General features: G+C 37.4%; 1 protein-coding gene across 8 annotated transcripts in view; it reads left to right on the top strand.

Annotated features, from left to right (window-relative positions):
* Window positions 1-23,349, top strand: part of PPP2R2A (protein phosphatase 2, regulatory subunit B, alpha) — a 98,268-nt gene extending 74,919 nt beyond the window's left edge. For 6 of the 8 annotated variants that reach the window (XM_005886595.2, XM_005886599.2, XM_005886597.2 and 3 more), the window contains 7 exons: window positions 2,838-3,003; window positions 10,724-10,836; window positions 11,978-12,155; window positions 13,343-13,507; window positions 15,094-15,263; window positions 17,413-17,504; window positions 22,354-23,349. In XM_005886595.2, the coding sequence (XP_005886657.1) occupies window positions 2,838-3,003; window positions 10,724-10,836; window positions 11,978-12,155; window positions 13,343-13,507; window positions 15,094-15,263; window positions 17,413-17,504; window positions 22,354-22,633 (1,164 nt within the window). In that variant the 3' untranslated portion in view covers window positions 22,634-23,349. Of the gene's footprint in view, window positions 1-2,837; window positions 3,004-10,272; window positions 10,360-10,723; window positions 10,837-11,977; window positions 12,156-13,342; window positions 13,508-15,093; window positions 15,264-17,412; window positions 17,505-22,353 lie in introns of those variants that run through there. The other 2 variants (XM_014533617.1, XM_014533619.1) reach the window with 2 other exon arrangements.
* The last annotated feature ends 1,019 nt before the right edge of the window (window positions 23,350-24,368 follow it).

Genomic DNA, 24,368 nt, shown 5'->3' with positions numbered 1-24,368 from the left:
CGTGACAGGGGGCAGCGCCCAAACCCCCTGATCGCCCTGTGGCTCTGTGTGTGACAGGGGGCGGGGCCACAACCTCCCTATCCGCCCTGCTCTGTTCGTGACAGGGGAAGGTGCCCCAACCCCCTGATCGGCCCTGCTCTTTGTGTGACAGGGTACGGAGCCCCAACCCCCCTGATGGGCCCTGCTCTGTGCGTGACAGGGGGCAGCGCCCCAACCCCCAATCGGCCCTACCCTGAGCGTAACTGGGGGTGGCATCGCAACCTCCCAATCCGCCCTGCTCTGTGCATGACAGGGGGGCGGCGCCCCAGCTCCCCAATCGGCCCTGCTCTGAGCCTGACCAGGGGCTGCACCTAGGGATTGGGCCTGCCCTCTGCCACCTGGGAGCGGGCCTAAGCCAGCAGGTCGTTATCTCCCAAGGGGTCCCAGACTGTGAGAGGGCACAAGTGGGGCTGAGGGACACCCCCCACCACCACCAGTGTACAAATTTTTGTGCACCAGGCCTCTAGTATATATATAAAAGCCTAAGTGACCGAACGACCAAATGACTGGTCGACCAGTCGCTATGACGCGCACTGACCACCAGGGAACAGATGTTCAACACACAGGATCAGGCTCCCTCCTGTCGGGATCGGGCCTGCGGGGATCGGGCCAAAACCGGCTATCCAAGGGACCCCATTTGTGCACCGGGCCTCTAGTATTAAATAACTGATTGAGACTTGACTCTAAAGTGGGCAGAGAAAGGAGGTGTGCCTCAGTCTACTGTTTCTTTTTTTTTTTTAAGAATTCAAATGGTCTATTACAGCAAAAACAATAACACTGTATTATAGGGTTACATGTAGAAGCAAAATGTATGTAAATTATAGAACAAACGCTAGGAGGAAGGAAGTTAAAGTGTACTGCCCTGCCAGTGTGGCTCATTGGTTGAGCATTGACCTATGAACCAGGAGGTCATGGTTTTCTTGGCCAGCAGGGCACATGCCCAGGTTTCAGGCTCGATCCCCAGTAAGGGGCATGCAGGAGGCAGCCGATCAACAATTCTCTCTCATCATTTTTTTTAAAATATATTTTTTGTTGATTTCAGAGAGGAAGGGAGAGGGAGAGAGAGAAACACCAATGATGAGAGAGAATCATTGATCGGCTGCCTCCTCCATGCCCCCCACTGGGGACTGAGCCCACAGCCCTGGAATGTGCCCTTGACCGGAATGGAACTTGGGGCCCTTCAGTCCGCAGGCCGACACTCTATCCACTGAGCCAAACCGACCAGGGCATCATCATTGATGTTTCTAGCTCCCTCTCCCTTCCTCTCTCCGAAATCAATTAAAATAAATAAAGTGTACTATAGGTTAGTCAGGCTGTGATAAAGATGTAGATGGTAAACCTTATAAGCCAATATTAGACACAACAAAATAATAAAAAATACCAAATAAAAAGACAAAATAGAAAGAAGAGGTATCCATGAGATCACAATAAAACTAAAACTGAATAGGAGAGAAAGGAGTTCTTCCTTAATATAAAAAGCCAGCTAATAATTGTAGAAACAAGAAACATTTTTTAAAATTACCATTTACAATTACTCTAGCAATAATTGTTTCAGTAAGAATTATGGATGAATGGTAGAACTAGTCAGTGAAAGTTTTAGAGTAGTCTATAGTGTCAAAGTATCTCCCTCAAGATAATTACTCATTACAAAGAGAAAAAATACTAACTTTCCAGTGGACACACCTCATAGACACTACCTGAAACAAGAAAAGTTAACATCACCAGTGCTAGGTCACATCAGCATCATCACCTGCCTCCTTATATGCACTGGGATAAATACAACATCCCTTTTGTGATATTCCTGCCCAAAGTGCCTAACTTGTATTTAATAATGGGGACATCAGACATATCCAAATAAAGGAACTATGCAAAATAAACTGCTCAGTGCTTCTGAAAAATGTCAGTGTCATAAAATACTAAGACAGACCCAGAAACTATTACCAACTAAAGAGATATGGTAACTGAATGTAAGGTATGATGCTGGCTTTTCTGTTGTAAAAAGACATGGGGACTATTGGAAAAACCTGAATATTTGATAACTAGATTGTGGTACTACAAGAGACTAGAGAATGACTTTGTTTTTAAGGAGAGGATATAAAGGGCGGAGGGAGAGAAGGAAACACGAAAAATGAAATGGGAAGAGAAATGGGTGAGAACAAGAAAGCAGATGTAAAGGGAGAAAGGCAGAAAGAGAGAGGGGGGATAATTAGGGAGAGAAAGTGGAAAAGGAGGAAGGGAGGAGAAAGATGAAAGCCATGTGTAAAGAAAGTGCAGTAAAATGTTAATGCAGTAAATGTTTACAGAATTTGGGTACAGGATCTGGTATGGTAAAGAACTCGGCCTTGCCCAAAGACAGTAATTGTTTTTGCCTTCACCTTCTTGAAGTGATTGGACTATCTTTGTTTAGGATAGGAGCTATCAGCCAGCTGTTTCTGGCAAGCTTTTCTCATTTAATCTTTACTTTTTAGATGAGCACCCTTATTAAGGATGCTCGGGTGTTTTTATCAGTTTAAGTCAATGCTATTTAAAATATAATAGTAAATTAATAATCAAATTGATCCATAATTCAGAGTCACTTTTCCTTATAAATTGGGCTTAATCATTATACTTTATTTAGCTTTTCCTTTTTTTTCTTTTCCTTGAAAGCCTTTAAATATTTTTTAAAAACAGAATATAATTGTATATGAGATACAGGTAATGAATTAACCAGAACCTGCAAGATCTATTGGAACTGATAACAGTTTACTATTTTGAAATCTTTCTCAACAGTGGTCCGAATATTTTTGTTTCCATTTTAGAACAAAATCCAGTCTCATAGCAGAGGAGAATATAATGTTTACAGCACCTTTCAGAGCCATGAACCAGAGTTTGACTACTTGAAAAGTTTAGAAATAGAAGAAAAGATCAACAAAATTAGGTGGTTACCCCAGAAAAATGCTGCTCAGTTTTTGTTGTCTACCAATGGTAAGTGTAAATTTTGTTTCATGTGCTTTGTATGTACACATACTCTGTAGGATACGTTTCCCATTTCAAAGAGGAGTAGTTGTTAAGAGATATTTACAAATAGACATCTGGAAATATTTCTTCCCCACATAGAATATAAACTCTTCTTTTATGTCTTCCCTTTTTTATTTGCATTTAGTTTTTAAATTCTATGAAAGAGATTTTCAGGTGTCAAGTTTCTTTTTGCGTGCACACGCATTTTGTAGTGAAAAGAATGGACTGATTCTCTTTATGCCATTTCATGGCTTAGTCTTGAGCAGGTTACTAATGCTGAGTCAAATTTTTCTCACCTGCAAAGTGGAGATAGTAATATCTGTATTATCGTATTATTATGAGTAGTAAATGTGATAACTCCTAATGTACATAATACATGCTCAGTAAATGTTCATTTCCTTTCTTCCCTTCCTCCTTTTTAAGTGTGCCCAAACTCTCCAGAGATTATTTCAAACTGTAAATTCAAAATGCTCTTTCAAAAGTTGGTCTCCATTCAAGGATACTCTCTAGGAGGACACTCTTCGTACTCGATCTAGTCCAGCAAGGACACAAACTGGAATTGACACACTGCCTTCTTCCCCACCATCCTCATTGCTAGAAGAAGTTGCTTTCTTACTCGCAGGAAAAGTTTTTAAGTGAGGGTTAGAATTGTGTGGTGACTCTACCAGAATTTAAATTCCTTTATGACAAGTTAAGAATGGGTCTTTTTTTGTTGTTCTAAATTTTTTTTTCATATAAGTTGTTGTGACTTGGTTTAGCTTTTGGAATCAGGGGTTTGAAGAGACATTAAAGTAACTGAGAGATACTTCCAGATTCTGGGTAGCCATAGTCTGTAAAAAGTTAGATTAAAACTTTTTTGAGGCTGGCACGAGGGTTGGGAAAACCTCATATTTTCTCAGATCTTCACTGTTGAATAAAAGCAGATTTTTAGCACCTAGACCTTACCATTCTTTGCCATTCACAGAATGTATACTCAGGTGATTTCTGGGGTAACACAGTGGAAAATACTGAATTCTCCCTTCATCCAGTTTAGGTCTCATCACCTTCTGTATCTAGTTCTTTGAAATGCATTTGCCACTCCCTGACACTATAGATGTGTGCTTCCTATAGCCCAATTTTTTTTTGAATCATCAAGGTGTTCCCTAAGCAGCCCTTAACACTTGTAACCTCCACCCCTCTCTTTTTACACAAACTGCATTCCTCTCTCTGATTATTAAAAGAAAAATAAATAGAAATGATTTAAAGCTCATAACTTATAGTGTCATAGATTGAGGTACGGTGTATGCTCATGTCATATATTGGTTTCTAATTTGGTTCAGTTTTAATTTATGTGGTAAACTAAATTATTTCAAATAGCATTTCAGATACTGCTTTTTTCTTTGATATCAAATAATGCATAATTTTACCATTATATAGTTTCTACTTTTGGAAGTAAATGTTCCAGGGAAGTGTATTGTTATATATTTCATGTACTGGAGAGAGAGGGGGAGGGGGGGGGAGTTTTGTTTTTAAATATATTTTTATTGATTTCAGAGAAGGAGAGAGAGGGAGAGAGAGGTCGATGGTCAGCAGTGAGCAACACTGACTGGGCTAGAATATTTATTCTTAATAATTTGCCAGTTCACTTCTTAGTGGCGATACCATGTTTTTTTTTGTTTTGTTTTTTTAATAAAGGGGAATTTTTAACATATAGGCTGAGATAGAATAGTGTAATGAAGACTTACATACCCTCCACCCAGCTTCAATAATTCTTAGTTCATAGCTAATTCTGTTTCTCAGATCTTTCTTTCCCTCTCAGTATTATTTGAAAGCAAATTCCATTTTGATTTAATTATGGATTAAATCTTAAATAGCTTTCAATTCCCAGCTTATGTTCATGTGTCTTCCTTGCAGGCTTTCTTGTACTCCTGTGGCTTGAAATAACAAGGCAGTGTATAACCAAATGAGCCTTTCTAGTTACTAAACTCTACAAAGGCTCAATACAAGGAGAAACACTGGGAATTCCAGTGGTTAGGTCGGGGTATGTGAATCTATGTAGTACTTTTCTGTAGACAAATCAAAGTGTCTCCCAAATAGGTTTACTATGTAAATTTGAAAAATCATTGATTAATACTAGGTGTACCAATTAATAATGCAGATTTTTTTCAATAGATGGAGTTACACATATGTTGATATGTATGTGATTTGCTATGTATGCTATTTTGACAACAAGCTTCAAAACTTCATATGTCAAATTTGCTGAAGGTATTAACATCATAGATATTTTTACGCTTAAAAATGTCAAATTTTATGCCAAAAAAGAGCATTTGCGGGAAATTATAATTCATTATTTTGAAGAAAAGTGTTGCTGAATACTTGGGGAAGCTTATGGTGAACATGTTCCATCTCAAGATAGTTGTGAACACTGGTTTAAACGCTTTAAAGTAATGATTTGTCTCTGCCTGATGATTTGTCTGCCCATACAAATGTGAAAGACAAAGAACGTCCAGGTCAACTGAATAAGTTTGAAGGCCAACAATTACAAGCATTATTGGTTGAAGATGTGTGTCAAACTCAAAAACAACTTGCAGAAAGATTAAATGATGCTCAGCAATTTCCGATCATTTACAAGCAATGGGAAAGATTTTAAAGGAAGGAAAATGGGTTCCACATCAACTGAACGAAAGACAATGGAAAACCGAAAAGTCATCAGTAAAATGTTGCTTCAATGGCATGAAAGAAAGTCTTTTTTGCATTGAATTGTGACTGGCGATCAAAAGTGGATTTATTTTGAGAATCCCAAATGCACAAAATCATGAGTTGATCCAGGTCAACCATCAACATTGACTGCAAGGCCAAATCGCTTCAGGAAAGAAGACTATGGTCAGTGTTTGTTGGGATCAGGAAGGTGTGGTGTATTATGAGCTTCTAAAACCAGGTGAAGCCGTTAATACTGATCGCTACCGACAACAAATAATCAATTTGAATCACGCTTTGATCGTGAAACAACCAGAATGTTCCAGAAAACACGGCAAAGTAATTTTGCTTCATGATGATGCACCATCCCACATTTCAAAACCAGTTAAAGACATGTTAAAAGATCTTGCCTGGGAAGTATTAACCCACCCGCTGTATTTACTAGACCTTGCTCCTTGAGATTACCATTTGTTCCGATCAATGACACATGCACTTTCTGAACAGCATTTCAAAACATACGAAGAAGTGGAAAATTGGGTCTCTGAATGGTTTGCCTCAAAACAAAAGTTCTATTGGGACTTTTATCCACAAATTACCTGAAAGATGGGGAAATGTGTAGCTAGCAATGGACATTACTTTGAATAAAGCACTTTTGATGTTTTTCTTGAAATTATTGTGTTTTCTTTGATTACAAAATTCGCTATTATTAACCGGTACACCTAGCAAAGTTAAAGGGCACTATGCAAGTGAATCATAGGTTTTTGTCTATTTGTTGTTGATGGTGGTGTTAATGAATACTAAATAAAATACAGGTATTTTAGGGCTGCCTTTATTTTTTATTTTTGTATGCTATAAAAGTAGAGTCCCATGTGGAAGGATAGAACAAGAATGGGAATTTTACAAACTGCTGTGTCTGAGAATGGTGGGGTAAAAATAAGGATGGGAGGAGTAGGATTTGAGCTATATCTGAAAAGTGTTATTCTTTAAAAAGAGAAAGCAATTAAGGGGAAATGTCAATATCTATTAAATCTGAGTAATACCTTTACAATATTTTGTTTAGTTTTCTCTGTGAAATAAAAATAATACCTCCTTCCACAAAATGTGTAATAAAAGGGTCTTGATACTCATAAAAAGACTAGAGGCCTGATGCATGAAATTCATGCAAGAGTAGGCCTTCCTTCCCCGGGCTGCCGGCACCAGCTTCCCTTCTGGCACCCGGTACCTGGGCTTCCCTCCAGCCACCGGCAGGCACTCGGGACCTGGGCTTTCCTCGCAGCCCCGGCTTCATCTGAAAGGACATCTGGTCTACTTAGTATATTACACTTTTATTATTATAGACTAGAGGCCTAATGCACGAAATTTATGCAAGAGTAGGCCTTCCTTCCCCTGGCTGCCGGGACCTGGGCTTCCCTCGCAGCCCCAGCTTCATCCGGAAGGTTGTCAGGAAGGATGCCCGGTCTAATTAGCATATTATACTTTATTATTATAGATTAGAAATTCCTGTGGGAGAATGATAGAAAATATGACCCAACATTTCCACTTTGATTCACCACAATTAATCTTACTTTCATTCTTGCATTGACTTTCCATGATCATCATAAACTGGTTTTCCCCAGATCATTTTTACTTAAGTTTATAGTCATCTCTTATAACTTTAATTCACTTGATGTGTCTCTTTCTTTTACCTTCTTTCCCCTTCCTTGGAATTCTCCTCGATTCCTTCACATTACAAAAAGGTCTAACTGTAATCTGTTGACCATGGATGGATGGGTCTTGAATATAAGAATGATAGTTCACTCATAAATAAGTTGCTTTTTAACAGCTTGTTAATAAGATTTTTTATCTTGTTTAAAGCTGCATTCCCACAAGAGGAAGCTTGGTAGCATGGTTTTACCTGTCCTAACCCTCTGCTTATGGCCAGAGATACACATGGACCTTTGGACTTCTTGAATACTTCTTCTTTTCTTAGGTTTGACAGTTTAGGGAATCACCATAGAGCAATAGCTCTTAAATTTTTGGAAGTAACATATCTTTGAGAATCTTACAATCCCTTCACAGAAAAGTTGTGTATAAAAGCACATAATCTTGCATGCACTTTTATGGAATTGATCAGTATCTCCATCTATAGGCCAAGACCTCCAGATTAAAAAGTCACTTCCAAAGAACATATAAATGAAAAAATATTTTTAATTTTAAATTATACTTGTTAAAACATTATTTTATATCCAGCCTGCCTTATCCCCAAGCACTGCACTGAAATTGTGTAGTACTTCTGTATCGTGTCCTGTGTTTATGCTATTTGAAAAAATGTTTTACCCTCTTATGTCACAAATTTTATGACTTTAAAATTTTTGAAGTTTAATTTGTTTTTCAAAAGATATTTACCTGATTTTTCATAACTTTTAGTATTTTCTTCTGATAGCACTATTGAGAACCACAAACTAATTTCATCTCATTTGAAAGTTTGATAAGTATATTGTAATTTTTTAATTTGGATCTCTAAGGTAGATGAATTTGAACAGGCCATAAGACAGTCATGGTGGGCATCCTCATCATCTTTTTTAAAATTTATTTTTAATATATTTTTATTGATTTCAGAGATGAAGAAGAGGGGTAGAGATAGAAACATTAATGATGAGAGAGAATCATTGATTGGCTGCCTCCTGCATGCCTCACACTGGGGATTGAGCCCACAACCCAGGCATGTGTCTTGACCAGGAATTGAACCATGACCTCCTGGTTCAGAGGTCGATGCTCAACCACTGAGCCATGCCAGTTGGGCCATCCTCATCATCTTTAGATGATAATTTCTCCCAAAATATAGAATTTAGGCTTGACTCATTTATATTACATATTTGGAAATGAAGTATTCTAAAGTATATAATGATGTATCTAAATTATGTAAATTAAATAGCACATAGAAAACACACATAACTGAATTGCAAATAACTAGAAACATGATTACATAGGGTTTAGATGAAACATTAGTAGAGTTAGCTGGGGGTTTTTGTTGTTTTTTTGTTGTTTTTTTCCTGTTTAGACTTCATCTTTGCAGAGGGCATCCACAGGAGCAGCTGGCATGCTTTTCTCCATCAGACAGAGAAAGGTGGCCAGGCTAGAGTCCCTGCATGACAGAGTTTTATAAAGTGTCTTTATACACTATTTTTAAAATTACATTATGCTCATTTGCTTATGAAAGACCATTAAGAATGTGATAGTCTTATATGAATGCAATTTTAGAATAACAAAGTATTAAACAAATATGCATGCATCCATAGTGATATAAAGAAATTTGAACAAATAAGTGGGAGAGAAGGGACGCTTCTTATAGGAGAACTAGAGGTCCGGCAAACGAAATTTGTGCATAGGTATGGTCCCTAGGCTTGGCCTGCAATCAGGGCCATCTTCCCTGGCTGCCCGCAGCCAGCCCCACCCCTGCCGCCACCCACCCCTGGTTCCCCATTCACCATCAGGCAATTGGAGCCTGCCGACCAGGGAAAGGGACCAGAGGTGGTCAGTGTGCCTCATAGTGACTGGTTGAGCGGTCGTTCTGGTAGTTCCAGGTTCTGGTCGTTCCACTGTTAGGGCCAATTTGCATATTACCCTTTTATTATATAGGATAGGATTACAAATAGTATGTGAATGGATACTTCTTCCTACAAGAAGTGTAACTTAATTCTCCTTTTAAGTGTAGACTGGACTTAGTGACTCACTTCCAAAGAATAGAGTATGGGAAGGGGAAAAATAGTAACTGCAGTGGAGAAACTTGGTACATACTGCCTTAACCAAGTGATTAAAGCAGAAAAGTCCTGTTGACACTATGTATGCCTTCACTTTACTCTGGTGCTCTTCCTAAAAACCCATGATTCCATTCTGATTATAAGAAAACAGCCAACCTATCATTTTGAGGGACATCCTACAAAATATCTCACCACTGCTCAGCACTGTATGAAAAATAAAGTCTGAGGAATTGTTAAAGTTGGAGAGACTAAGACTTGATAACTGAAGTGTTGTTTGGATCCTGGGTGGGGTCCTGAAACAGAAAAGGGAAGTTAGTAGAAAACTGAAGTCTGGAGTTTGGTTAGTAGGAATGTACCAGTACAACGTTAATTTCTTAGTTTTAACAAATGTACCAGGTTGTTTAAGATGTTGACATTAGAAGAAACTGGGTGAATGGTGTATGGAAACATGTGCTGTCTTTGTAACTTATCTGGAAATCAACTTAATTCCAAAATAAAATTTTATTTTAAAATATTATAGATTCTTGATACATAAGAATTTTGTCTTGAAGGACTTGAATCAGTCAAATTTGCCTACTTATGAATTGCTAATACATTGGGGAAATACAGATTTAAACAGGTGGCCAGGCCTGTAAAGGAATTTGTGGGATCTGCTAGTAGTAGTTAGGCTATCTTAACCATTTTTGTTGGTTGTTCTCTTTTGAAAATTAAGTATTGAGCATATATAGATATATGTTTTTATGTGTATATAGACATATATGTATTTATATACCCATATAACCTTTTCCCCTCTGGCTTTATTTGGTTTTAAACAGTAAGGACCTGGCTATGACTTGATTGTAATAGCAAATGGAATTTTATGAATTTGATTAACATAAAAGTGCAATATCTATACTGTTTTTCCCAGGTAATAAATTTGTTTTTTTTTGTTGTTGTTGTGTCAGATAAGAGATTTTATTCTTGGGATCTTTTCGTTCCTTTTTTTTAATCCTTACCTGAGGTTATGCTTTATGGATTTTAGATAGAAAGGAAGGGAGAGAGAGACAGAGACAGATATTGATTGGTTGCCTCCTGTGTGTGCCAACTGGGGATTGAACCCACAGCCTTTTGGTGTACAGGGTGATGCTCCAACCAACTGAGCCACCTGGCCAGGGCATTCTTGGTATCTTTTTAGATCAAATATGAAATGGCATGTTTATATATACCTTAAAAGTGTTTTTCTCCTATATGTATTACTCCTTTTTTGAGGACTTTATTCATTGTCTCCCCAGATAAAACTATAAAATTATGGAAAATCAGTGAAAGGGACAAAAGACCAGAAGGGTATAACTTGAAAGAGGAAGATGGAAGGTATAGAGATCCTACTACAGTCACTACACTACGAGTAAGTACATAAGAAAAAATTATTCTAATTCTGATTAACAGTGCTTTTGTATGTATGTGTGGGTTTAAAATATTTTTATTGATTTTTACAGAGAAAGGGGTAGAGAGGAAGAGAAACATCAAAGTGAGAGGGGACCATTGATCAAGGGGATCAAGCCTGCAACCCGGGCATGTGCCCTTTTGGTGCACGAGACAACACCCAACCAACTGAGCCAAACCGGCATTTTGTATTCATATTACATATTCTAGATCCTGAGCAGAACTTAAATAGGAATAATTACAATTTGCCCTGTCCCAACAATTCTGTAACTAGATAAGACACTTAAAACTCTCATTTCAAACAGACCCTGACCTACATAGAGTCACACTGTTGCCATGGGCAGAACCAGGATTCTACACAAGACTGTTACGTTCTGTGCCACGTTCTCCACCACTCTTGTAGTTTGAATATCAACTATTACAAACTTAAGTTTCAAGATTAATTTTCTTTGGAGATGAAAAAAGTAGAAATGGACCAAATCTTGTTGCAGCTAAAAAAAAACAAAAACCAAGAATTAGACACACTGGGCTAATTTCCTTTTTAACCACTTTAATTTAAATCATAAACATTTATTAGCTTTGCAAGTCTTTGTTAATCCTCACCTGAGGATATTTTTCCATTGATTTTTTAGGGAGAATAGAAGAGAGAGGGAAAGACAGAGAGAAACATCGATGTGAGAGAAGCACACATCGATTGGTTGCCTCCTGCACAAGCCCCAGCCAGGGCCTGGGCCAGGGAGCCTGCAACCAAGGTATGTGCCCTTGACTGGAATCGAACCCGGGACCCTTTGGTCTGCAGGCTGACGCTCTATCCACTGAGCCAAACCAGCTAGGGCTGCAAGTCTTTTAAGCAAAAGATTGGAACTAGGAAGAATGGCAAATTCTAGTAGTATTGCTACCTGTAAAAGAAGATAAATTAGATTGTTCATTTTACTCATTTCAGTACTTCAGAAGATCAATATCAGTTACTTTTTAAACTAAATTTGTGTAATGTACTGTTTTATAGTTCCTCAAAAACTGTAGAAATGAAGTGCTCTGAATCTTAGGTGCTATTGTAAACAATGAACATTTTGTAATGACTTTTTCATGTGTCTTATTGACAGGTGCCAGTCTTTAGGCCCATGGATTTAATGGTTGAGGCCAGTCCACGAAGAATATTTGCCAATGCTCATACATATCACATCAACTCAATTTCCATTAATAGCGATTATGAAACATATTTATCTGCAGATGATTTGAGGATTAATCTTTGGCATCTGGAAATTACAGATAGGAGTTTTAGTATCCATTTGGTTTCTCTCTTGTTTTTGGGGGGGGGGGTGGTATAAAGTCAATATAAATGTTTCTCCAAATCCTACTTTCATTGTTTATATTCTGAAAATTCTGTGTACAAACAAGTATGTGATATATAAACATATATACCTGGCACTCATATATACTGTATATATAGAGAGAGAGAGTGAGAGAAAGAGATGTATACAAATATACTCGTTTTTAAGTATGTTTTAAAAATAAAATGTTAGCTATATGGAATTACACATTTGAAATGGGTGAATTGTATGTATGTGAATTAGATTTCCGTAAAGCTGTTTCGTTTGTTTTTTTTTTTTTTTAAGGTAAAATGTTAGCAGCTTTTACTACTATTTATATATTTCTAAGTACATATCATTTGAAAAAATTAACACTTTACTATAATTCATAATCTGTTAATAGAGTATAAAAGAGCCAGTTTTCCTATACCTTTACCGGTCTAGCTAGTAAAAATCCTCTTTTGTTGTTTTGATTAGCATTTCTTTCATCATGAGTAAATGAACATTTTTTTCATATTTATATATTTATTCTTTTCTAATTTTTTTCATTAGATTTGCATGTTTTGTTGTTTTTCTTTGTTTTGTTTTGTTTTTAATATATTTTTATTTATTTCAGAGAGGAAAGGAGAGGGAAAGAGAGCTAGAAACATCAATGATGAGAGAGAATCATTGATCAGCTGCCTCCTGCACACCCCACACTGGGATCGAGCCCAAAACCAGGAATTGAACCTCGACCTCCTGGTTCATAGGTCAATGAACTATCTCTGGGTTGTTTTTAAAGCACTTTTTTATGTTAAGTAAATCAGCTTCATCCTTTGTGGTACAAATAGTTTTCTCTTTTTTGCTCCCCTTGAAGAGTTTTGTTCTGTTATCTTGTGTTTGGAATGTACACTAAATTTCTTAATATTTAGGAAGATAAACTTATATCAGTCCTATTCTTTATGGCTTCTGGGATTTGTATCATGGTCAGAAAAACAGACCTCTGCATTCTAAAATGATTTAAAATTTGCCCATGTTTTCTTCTAAGAATTTTTTTGTAGGCATTAAATGGATCAAATAAGGTCTATAATGCAATTCAGAATATTTGTGCTTTGAAAAATGTAAAATTATATTTGCCCTTTTTTCTAAGTGGAAATTCCTTAATAAAATGCTATCCAGATATTGTGGATATCAAGCCTGCCAACATGGAAGAGCTAACAGAGGTGATTACAGCAGCAGAGTTCCATCCAAATAGCTGTAACACGTTTGTATACAGCAGCAGTAAAGGCACTATTCGGTTATGTGACATGAGGGCATCTGCCCTCTGTGATAGGCATTCTAAACGTAAGTTATTTTCATCTTTTTTTTTAAAAAAAAAAAGTTAACATTTTCTGTTTGTCTAAAATCTTTAGCCTCAGACGTGGTAATCACATGTACATAGGTTTACAAGTCTTAGTTAAACCTATATGCCCAGGGCTACCTGTACCCTTTGGAAAGCTGACTCTGCATGAGGCATCGTAGGTTATTCTACTAGAAAAACATGGAAGGCTTTATCAGGGCATGTCTGTTGATATCCTAGTGGAGATATATGTCTAAGCGACTGTTAGGACCCAACGACCGGTGGACCAGTCACTATGACGTGCACTGATCAACAGGGGGCAGACGCTCAACTCAGCAGCTGCCCCCTGGTGGTCAGTGCAATCCCACAGCCAACCTCCCGTCGCCCCCAGCTGCCCCCCATTCCCCCTCACCAGCCAGCCAACCTCCTGCAGTCCTTCCCCACTGCCGGCTGGCCAGGCCGAGGGACCCCACTGGTGCACAAATTCGTGCACTGAGCCTCTAATGCAGTGGTTCTCAACCTTCCTAATGCCGCGACCCTTTAATATAGTTCCTCATGTTGTGGTGACCCCCAACCATAAAATTATTTTCGTTGCTACTTCATAACTGTAATTTTGCTACTGTTATGAATCGTATTGTAAATATCTGATATGCAGGATGTATTTTCATTGTTACAAATTGAACATAATTAAAGCATAGTGATTAATCACAAAAACAATATGTAATTATATGTTTTCCGATGGTCTTAGGCGACTCCTGTGAAAGGGTCGTTCAACCCCCAAAGGGGTCGCGACCCACAGGTTGAGAACCGCTGCTCTAATGTGTATATATATTTATTCATTTTTAAAATTGATTTCAGAGGAGAGAGAGAGAAAGAGAAATATCATTGATGAGAAAGAATCATTCAACAGCTGCCTCCTGCATGCCCCCCACTGGGGATCGAACCCAGGACCCTTTAGTCCGCCAGTCGACCCTCTATCCACTGAGCCAAACCAGTCAGGGCCCAGTGGATATATTTTTAATGGACTGTTACTGTTTGAGAACTTGGGGTGATGTTCTCCAACCCTATATTCAGGTAGAGCAATTCCTTCTTTCCTATTTCGAGCTTCCTATTTCTTCTAAGAAGTGGTTTTCTTTGCTTTAAGAAGAAGTTTAAAAAGCACTGGGTTTTAAATAACAGGTTGCAGTAATTTTACCTGGCCAGTAAAAAATAAAATGCTGGTATGAATTTGAATGGTGAGAGGGTATTTTTTTGTGCTGACAACACAGGCAAAGTCAGTGAGGTATATGCAGAACCTATAAACCTGGGGCACTGAAGTCAGAAGCCCTGGGTAAGTCTGGTTCTGCCAAATTAGCTGTGGGCTCTGGAAGTATAAATCTCTCACATCTTTAGTTGTAGTATTTATCTCATAAGAAACTTCTAGGGGGATTATCTTATAGCCAGAGAGTTGTCAGTTTTTATTAGGCTGCCATTTTTAGCTGCCTCTTAGGAAATTTGTGAATTGTTTCAACAAATGCTTTGTGCAAGCCAGAAGATTATACAAATTGCCCTTTTTTTTTTCTTTTTTTCTTTTTTTTTTGCTTGTTTTTAGTGTTTGAAGAACCTGAAGATCCCAGTAATAGGTCTTTCTTTTCTGAAATCATCTCCTCTATTTCTGATGTAAAATTCAGCCATAGTGGTCGATATATGATGACTAGAGACTACTTGTCAGTCAAAATTTGGGACTTAAATATGGAAAACAGGCCTGTGGAAACATATCAGGTATTTGCAGTTTTTTCTTTCAATGATCATACACCCTATTTACTTTGCAGTTTTTCTAGAGAAGGATTTTGTATTTTGTGTTAATCCTAACACAGTGCGTGTTCACAGTGAGGCTTTTGATCCATGAGTATTATGCTTTTCCTTATGTTAAATTTATATATTTTTTTATAGGCGTTATAGTAGTTTTGCAGTTAAAGTGTGATTATGTTACTGGTTTGGTTCATTATTGATAATGGTTTTCCCTGCTTCTGTCTATATTTAAAGTGAGGAGGGAAGAGCACTCTTTTAAGGTCTCGGGGGTGGGAGGGAGGATTGGGAAGAGTGGTCAGTCTTAGTAGAGTTGTCCCCATTGAAGTATGTGCAGTAGTAGCTGAACTAGAGAGCTTAGCTTTGGCGTGCCAGGTAAAAGGGACTGACATTCTACCTTTGTCTTTAGACTAAAGGAAAAGGCCTTGAAAGCCCAGCAGACAGCTTTAGCAGTTGTCTGTCTCTTGTGGGATGTTAGTTCTGGATTCACTTCTTGTCAGCCAGCCACTACCATTGATCCCTAGCCTGCTGCTCTTCTAGAAAAGAGAGTGAAGATGTGTAGAGCCAGGAACAGGGAGGGCATCAGATACCTATGTTAGGTCCTAGGTCGCTAGAGTATAGAAAACACTTAACGCTGCTTTAGGAATACAGACTTGATAAATTTGCCTTATGTTGTATATTATCAGTAAAATTAGAATGGTATTTCTCAAACTTTTTAATCCTGTTTGACAAACCTAAACCACTAAATAGTCTCCTTCATGGTATTTGAAATTTCCAAATACATGTTACATTGAAGCAAAAGTAAAGGGATACAATATTGCCACGGTTTCAAATTACATCTGTATAACTGCCAAGATTCTGATTGGTCTAGTGATCCTCACCATTACTACCCCATTCCCTTTGAGAATAATTGATTTGAACCTTAACTTCATACTCATAAATTGTTTTTGAGAAACCCTGTATGGGCATTCTAAAACTTTGCTGAATTGTTATGATTTACCTAATTTTACCTGAATGTCAGTTTTCCTCCCTATGCTGAGTTAGATTAGTGATTGAGAATAGTGTCACATCATACTCAAACGTAGCATATGCAGATCGAGCTGTTGGTGGGTGGTAAATTTGGCATCTTGCTAAGCTGTGTGTTATTGAAGGGTAATTGTGATTTTATTCATTTTTCACTTTTAATCCTGACCCTACATGAATTGCAATTCCTCCAGGTTAACAAATTTTTACTTAATGTCACATACATGTGGCCTGAATCATTTCACTGTACTTAAAGTTAAGATGACTTTATGTTATTTCATAAATAATAGAGAATTCTAACATTTAGAAAGTACCTACTACTACTCCTTTCTGTCATCACTAGTGGTTAAGGTTCTTTTTTTCCTTCTGATCGCAAGAATTATTTGAAAATTTCCTTTGTAATTTAACAATGTTAATTAAATGTATCATTTATCAGGATACATTTTAAATACTAGATTCATTTATTTAGAATTATATTTTTTTTAAAAGGTATATTTTCATTAGCTCTTGATATTATATAAATTATATAAGTAATGTCAAGTAGAACCATGCATACATACAGTAACCATATAATTTATCACCAAACTGAGGGATGATCATGCTGTGCATAACATACACAATTATAATGTAGGCTTTAGTTATTTATGCCCAGAAAATTATATTTTAAAAGAAGTAAAGCACAGTATTGAGTGTTTTTAAATCAGCAATTAATAGACTGAAAGACAAGTGTTAGCATATTCAAATATTGCTGTAATAGTCTTTAGTCTCTTATCGGTGTCATTTTCAAATGTTTTCTGGTCTAAATATTTTAGTTGAGCTTATAGAGTACATGTGCCATGCCCAGAGGGTAGTTAATCTATTGTTCAAAAGAAAATGTGTGTTCATTGAAGGGGACTCATATGTTTGTAAATGGATTAAATAAACGCTTTTATTGTTACTAAGGGGATCAAATTTTAATAAGATTGACAGATATATGTATGTGTCTACATATGCCTTTTTTTAAAAAAAATAATACTGACTTACTAAATCAGTTTTCTAAATTTAATCACTAAATCTTGAGGTGTAAACTAAGAATATATATATTTATGTTTTTCCCCAGGTGCATGAATACCTCAGAAGTAAACTTTGTTCTCTGTATGAAAATGACTGCATATTTGATAAATTTGAATGTTGTTGGAATGGTTCTGATAGGTAATTGATTTTAATTTGAATTTATTCAAATGTTATTTTATCATTTAAAATAATCCACTGTATGAATATAGTTTTGTTTATTCATTCATCAGTTGAAGGACATTTGGGTCATTTTCAACTTTTGGCTATTTGCGTGAAAGTTTTGTTTAACTATTTTTTTTAATACTTTGGGAAATGTTCCAAACGCCTTGTCTTTTTTTAATATATATTTTTATTGATTTCAGAGAGAGAGAGAGAGAGAGAGAGAAACATCAATGATGAGAATCATTAATCGGCTGCCTCCTGCATGTCCCCCACTGGGGATTGAGCCGACAACCCTGGCATGTGCCCTGACCGGGAGATGAACCATGACCTTCTAGTTCATAGGTCGACACTCAACCACTGAGCCATGCCAGCTGGACCAAATGTAATTTTATAAGAGCAGCAGTTTTCAGCCTTTTTTATCTCCTGGCACACATAAACTAATTACCAGAATTCTATGGCACACCAAAAAATTTTTTTTTTTGCCAATCTGATAAAAAAAATACTTATTCATTCACACCAGCTGGCTGTTGTTGTGTTGGCTGCTGTTGTTTTTTTATTTGATAGTCTAAGGCCATGGTCGGTAAACGGCAGCTCGCGAGCCACATGCGGCTCTTTGGCCCCTTGAGTGTGGCTCTTCCACAAAATACCACGTGCGGGTGCGCACATACAGTGCGATTGAAACTTCGTGGCCCATGTGCAGAAGGTGGTTTTTGTGGAAGAGCCACGCTCAAGGGGCCAAAGAGCCGCATGTGGCTCTCGAGCCTCAGTTTGCCAACCACTGGTCTAAGGGAAAAGAGGTTAGTGACCCTGACTAAATAGTCAGGTACTGCATATTTTAAAAATTCTTGTGGCACATAGGTTGAAAATTGCTGTATTAGAGGAAAGAAATGTGCTATTTCATCACTCCTCCTAGTAATCTTAAAAATGTTCCCTTTTATGAGCCAGATCAATCATAAGTTTGACATGCCAGCAATTAAAATGTTGACATTTCAGTTTGGTTTGTTACTATATTAAACTTTTTAGAAATACTTAGGGCCTTGGCCAGGTAGCTCAGTTGGTTAGAGCATTGTCCCAATACACCAAGGTTGCAGGTTTGATCCTAGTCAAGGCATATACAAGAATCAACTCATTGGTGGGATAAGGACACATTTGTAATATCTTATTTAATAAAGGGAAAAATTTTTTTTAAAAATCTGTGGAAAAGAAAATCAACCAATGAATGTATAAACAAGTGGAATGACAAATCTGTTTTTTTCTCACTCTTTCCCTCCCTCTCTCCGTCCTCCCCCTTCCTCTTGCTCTCTTAAAAAAAGTCAATAGAAATATTTAGACAGTAGATATTTCATGTGGAATGTTACACACCAGTGTCTCCAGATGATACATTAATATCTCATAGAAGTGATAATTGATACATATTATTTTAACCATATTACCATGAGTAATTAGGCTTTTTATAATCCACAAATTTGCCATAGTATTTCTTTTCACTATGTTGTCAAAATGTACCACTATTTCCAAAGATAAACAAGTCTTAATCTTTCCATTTTATTTGTCAATATTTGTTTACCATTTATTATGTTCCAGTAGAACAGAAAATATCATTTTGAGATTATTTAAATTTGCCTTCAAGGTAATTTGAAGTTCTTTATTAAACAATAGTTTTATCACAGAAGCTTGATATGATTCAGGTTTCATGGTGTTATGTGTTACAAAAGAGAATAGAACTGGGATCATTTATCTTTTGTCTGATTTTTTAAATTATTTTATCTGATTATAACATGAGGCCCACTAGTTAGACTGGCCACCGTAAACCTAGAGTAGGAATAATCAAGCTTTACGGAATGCCACTACTAAACCTAAAGTATCAAATTGGAAAAAGGAAAGGGAAGAAGATAAGAAGAAATTAGCAAATTTCAAGAGAAGATATTGCTATAAAGAATTGGTTCACTGCCACAGCTAGTACTTCCTCACATTGTGTACACATGTTAAACAGGTTTCACTGTCAAAAGTTATTTCCCTTAACATGTAAAAAAAAATTTTGAGCCCTACCTGGTTTGGCTCAGTGGATAGAGCATCAGCCTGTGAACTGAAGCATCCTGGGTTTGATTCCAGTAAAGGGCACATGCCAGGGTTGTGGGTTCGATCCCCAGTAGAGGGCGTGCAGGAGGCAGCCAATCAGTGATTCTCTCTCGTCATTGTTGTTTCCATCTCTCCCTTGCCCTTCCTCTCTGAAACCAGTAAAAATAGACATATTTTTAAAAATTTTGAGAGGATCTCAAACTTAGAAAAAATTTATAAGAATAACACAACTCTTATTTAGCCTCTACTCAGGTTCCCTCTGTTGCTGTTTGCTGTGTCAGTCTTCATGTATATTTATACATAAACACAAACACTTATTTTTTGTGTGTGTACGTGTGCATAAACTCCAAACATGATGCCCCGTTGCCCCTAACTTTGAGTATTTCGTAAAAGGCACTCTACTTCATAATGACAGGGCAACAGAAAAATTCTCATTGATGCACTACTTTCATCTAATCCACAGATTCCATTAAAATTTTTCTAGTTCTCAATCATGTCCTCTCTAGCAAAAAAAAGGGGGGGGAGGGGCAGAGGGTTCAGTATCAAATCCAAAAGCATATGTGACATTTGGTTGTCCTATCTCGTTAGTCTCCTTTAATCTGGAATAGTTCTTTATTCTTTTCTCATCTTTCATAACCTTGGCATTTTTGAAAACACAGGCCAGTTATTTTACAGAAAGTTTCCTTTTATTTATTTATTTTTTAAATATATATTTTATTGATTTTTTACAGAGAGGAAGGGAGAGAGATAGAGAGTTAGAAACATCGATGAGAGAGAAACATCGACCAGCTGCCTCCTGCACACTCCCCACTGGGGATGTGCCCGCAACCAAGGTACATGCCCTTGACCGGAATCGAACCTGTGACCCTTCAGTCCACAGGCCGACGCTCTATCCACTGAGCCAAACCGGTTTCGGCAGAAAGAAAGTTTCCTTTTAAAAAAATTATATTATTGATTAATTTCAGAGATGAAGGGAGAGGGAGAGAGAGATAGAAACATCAATGATGAGGGAAATAATTGATTGGCTGCCTCCTTCATGCCCCTTACTGGGGATTAAGCCCACAACCCCAGCATGTGCCCTTGACCAGAATCAAACCCCGGATTCTTCATTCAGTCTGCAGGCTGATGCTCTATTCACTGAGCCAAACCAGCCAGAGCCAGAAAGCTTCTTAATTTGAGTGTTGTCTAGTGTTTCCTCATGATTAGATTCACATATCATGGGGATGCCAGTTTAATTACATTCATCGTTTGAAAGAAATACCGTTTTATTACCTTTAGGTACATGCACCAACATGAGTGTGATTAAAATGTTGTGTTGTTCTTTGGGGGGGATTGACTTTACTAAGTAGATGGCAGTCTTTTGCATTCAATATATGACCTGTTTGGTGTATAATCCTATATAATAAATGGGTAATATCCAAATTGACCCTAACAGCAGAATGACCGGTCACTATGACGTGCACTGACCACCAGGGGGCAGATACTCAATGCAGGAGCTGCTCCCTGGTGTTCAGTGGGCTTCCACAGCAGGGCTGCCACTGCTCAGCCAGAAGCTGGCTCATGGCTGGCCAGCGGCAGTGGCAGGAGCCTGTCCTGCCTCTGCGGTAGTGCTAAGAATGTCCGGCTAACGGCTTATGCCCAATTCCCCCAGGGAGCGGGCCTAATCTGGCAGGTGGACATCCCCAGAGGGCTCCCAGACTGCCAGAGGGATGTCTGACTGCCAGCTTAGGCACAATCCCTGGGGGGAGGGGGCCTAAGCAGGCAGGTGGACATCCCCGAGGGGTCCTGAACTGCGAGAGGGTGCAGGCTGGGCTGAGGGACCCCCCCACCCCCACCCCAAGTGCACGAATTTTCGTGCACCAGGCCTCTATTATTTGTAATAAAAGTTGTTTCCAAGCATTACTTTAAGCAGTTTCTTGGTATCCTATAATCTTATTTACAATTATAATTTAAGTTATATGGGAAGGATGTGGTATTAATAATAGCACCAGACCCTTTGCAAATTAATGGTTTTAAACATGTGAGGTTTTGCTTACTGGAATACTTGGTAAATGTTGAGGAGCAGTGGTGGATGGCAAGTAGGATTGACAGAACATGCCTTAGGCAGGGTAAGAATTTGGCACCCTTTAAACTGATATTAAAAATATTTGTCCAAAAATTTGCTTAAAATGTATTGTGTTATAAGTTAATTTTTTTTTCTGTTAATAAACATTGTATATGCTACTTTCTGAATATTCCCAGAAGCAGGTTTTCTATAAGCATCATAAGATGTGATTATCCAAACTAGACAATGTCTTGGGGACAAATTAAATAGTTTACAACTTAAATCATAAAGAAAGCATTGGTTTCTAATGAACAGTTGTATACCATTCATTTTTCTTTTTTGGTTTTAGAACCTGTGAGTCCCCCAGTTGGTATTTCTAGAAGTTGGCTGGTCAGGTTGATCATATAAGTTGATAGTTGCAAAAATACTCAACAAAGATAATACTACTAAGAAGCTTTACATAGGATGCTTTCAACTTTGGTGATAGTTTTGGTATTCATGAGGAGGAGTAATTAAAAGAAAAAATTAACTAGCACTATATTTCTGGGTTGGTGTCAGCGGCCTTCACCCTAAAATTAAAATCTGCTTAAAGTAGCTGCTGTTTCTGGTAGAGCACCAGGCTAGGTTTCATCACTGAGTCATTTTACTGAAAACAAACTCTGTAGGCACTTATTTGACTGAATGTTCTGTCTACTTTTACAGTGTTGTCATGACTGGATCTTACAATAATTTCTTCAGAATGTTTGACAGGAACACAAAGCGAGACATAACCCTCGAAGCATCACGAGAAAACAATAAACCTCGCACTGTTCTGAAGCCACGCAAAGTCTGTGCAAGTGGCAAGAGAAAGAAGGATGAAATAAGTGTTGACAGTCTAGACTTCAACAAGAAAATACTTCACACAGCCTGGCACCCCAAGGAAAATATCATTGCTGTAGCGACTACAAACAATCTGTATATATTTCAAGACAAAGTGAATTAGGGTTGGCATTCCTAGCAGAAGAGCCCACTTCCTGCTTAGTTGAGATAGTTGAATCTAGCATTTGTACCTAAAAAAGAGAGAGGTCCATTGTGGCGCCCCCTTCCAGTGTTTGACAATGTGCCATTCAACAACACTTTTTTATAGCTACATGGAGAAAGCTCTGTGGATTCATCACTATGGTGTTCTCCATGTCTGCTAGCCATTTAGGTAAGGATAGGGCACTTTTAATTTAAATGACTTCTTGCACCATCTTGCCTAATGGACTAGATTGGACTGTGTCAACATTGATTTACTCCACTTTTTATGCCTTCCATTGTGATGATGTCAAACACAGTGAAAGCCTCAGTCATGCTTATGGGATTTAATTGTGTATCCTCATTACTGTATCATTTGTGGGGTACACCCCGCCACCCTTTTTTAAATTAAATACAGCTCATTCTTACTGTGGCTTGTAGCATTCCTCCTCTTCTGGCCTCCTGGACTCTTCCCTTCATGTCTCTTACCCTTGCCCCTCCACCCAGTCTTGGTGGTGGTATATTAAAAAAAGAAAGAACGAAAGCACACAAAATGAGTCAGTTTGGGGTCAGTGGTAAAGGGGGGTATATATTGCGAACAAATGTTTTAACAGTTGGCTGTAATCACTCCTTGCCGTGTCTGGCACTGATAATAAGGGAAAAAAAAACTACTACTGAATAAAAGTGACAAAGAATGGTGAATCTGGTTTTCTTTTTCTTTTTAATCTACCTCTTTAAGCCAGTATTTTGTGTCATAACTTTTGGGCGAAATGAAATGAGTTTTCATTGTTGTTTTGGTATTTTTGTTAATTATTTTTAACAAGTGTTCTTTTACAAGGAATCAGAGAGGTATTGGTTCTGTATGAACATGTTTTGGATATATATTGGTATTACTAAGGATTTCACAACCTATAAATGCTATTAGAGATTTTTTTTTTTACTGTGGTTATAAGGGTATTGGATCTGTTGTATCTACACTTATCTGTTAATGAAATTGTAAATAGGAACCAAATTTGTAGCTTCATTTTAAAAGACTTTTTACAGTACTTAATTTCATTTTTGCCTTACTAAATACTAAGACAAAGACTTAACAAGTAAAAATCTTTTTGACATTCAATCATAAAACATAACACAAAACTATCCTCAAGTGATTATCGTAGATAAAATTGACACTGCACTAAATATTTTTTTTGTATCTTACTGATATCAAATCTGAACGAAATGTGTACTTTGTCACAGATGTTTTTTTCTCTATTTTTGGTTTTCCAAAGCTATTAATATTAAAGACAAACTTTAAAGATACAGTGTTCGAAAAGTGCTTAATGGACTCCAACAGCTGCCTCAAATAGAAGTTTAGTAATCTGTATATTGACTACATTTCCCTAAGTGGTGATACCTTATCCAAAGATGAAGAGTACCCCTATTTTATATAGGTAGAATGTACCTTTGTCAGTCTTGCAGAAGCTTTAATGGAGAACAAATGGACTTTATTTTTAAAAGATAAATTGAGTAGGCATTTATATTATTAAAGAATAGTATGCTTTGCTTGAGCAGTAATATAACCTTGAATTTTAGAGGACTCAGTGCTTCTATATATGTCCACTACCTATTGTTCTATTCTCATTAATGAAAAATGATTAAGCAATTTGACCATAACTTCCTCTACACTTATACAAATATTATGTCTTGTAAGTTAACATTTTTAGCACACAGGAGGAATT

The sequence above is a fragment of the Myotis brandtii genome, unplaced genomic scaffold (genome assembly GCF_000412655.1).
Source record: "Myotis brandtii unplaced genomic scaffold, ASM41265v1 scaffold990, whole genome shotgun sequence".
Lineage (NCBI taxonomy): Eukaryota > Metazoa > Chordata > Mammalia > Chiroptera > Vespertilionidae > Myotis > Myotis brandtii.
The sequence above is the reverse complement of the archived record's forward strand: the minus strand, read 5'-3'. Positions and strand labels throughout refer to the sequence as shown.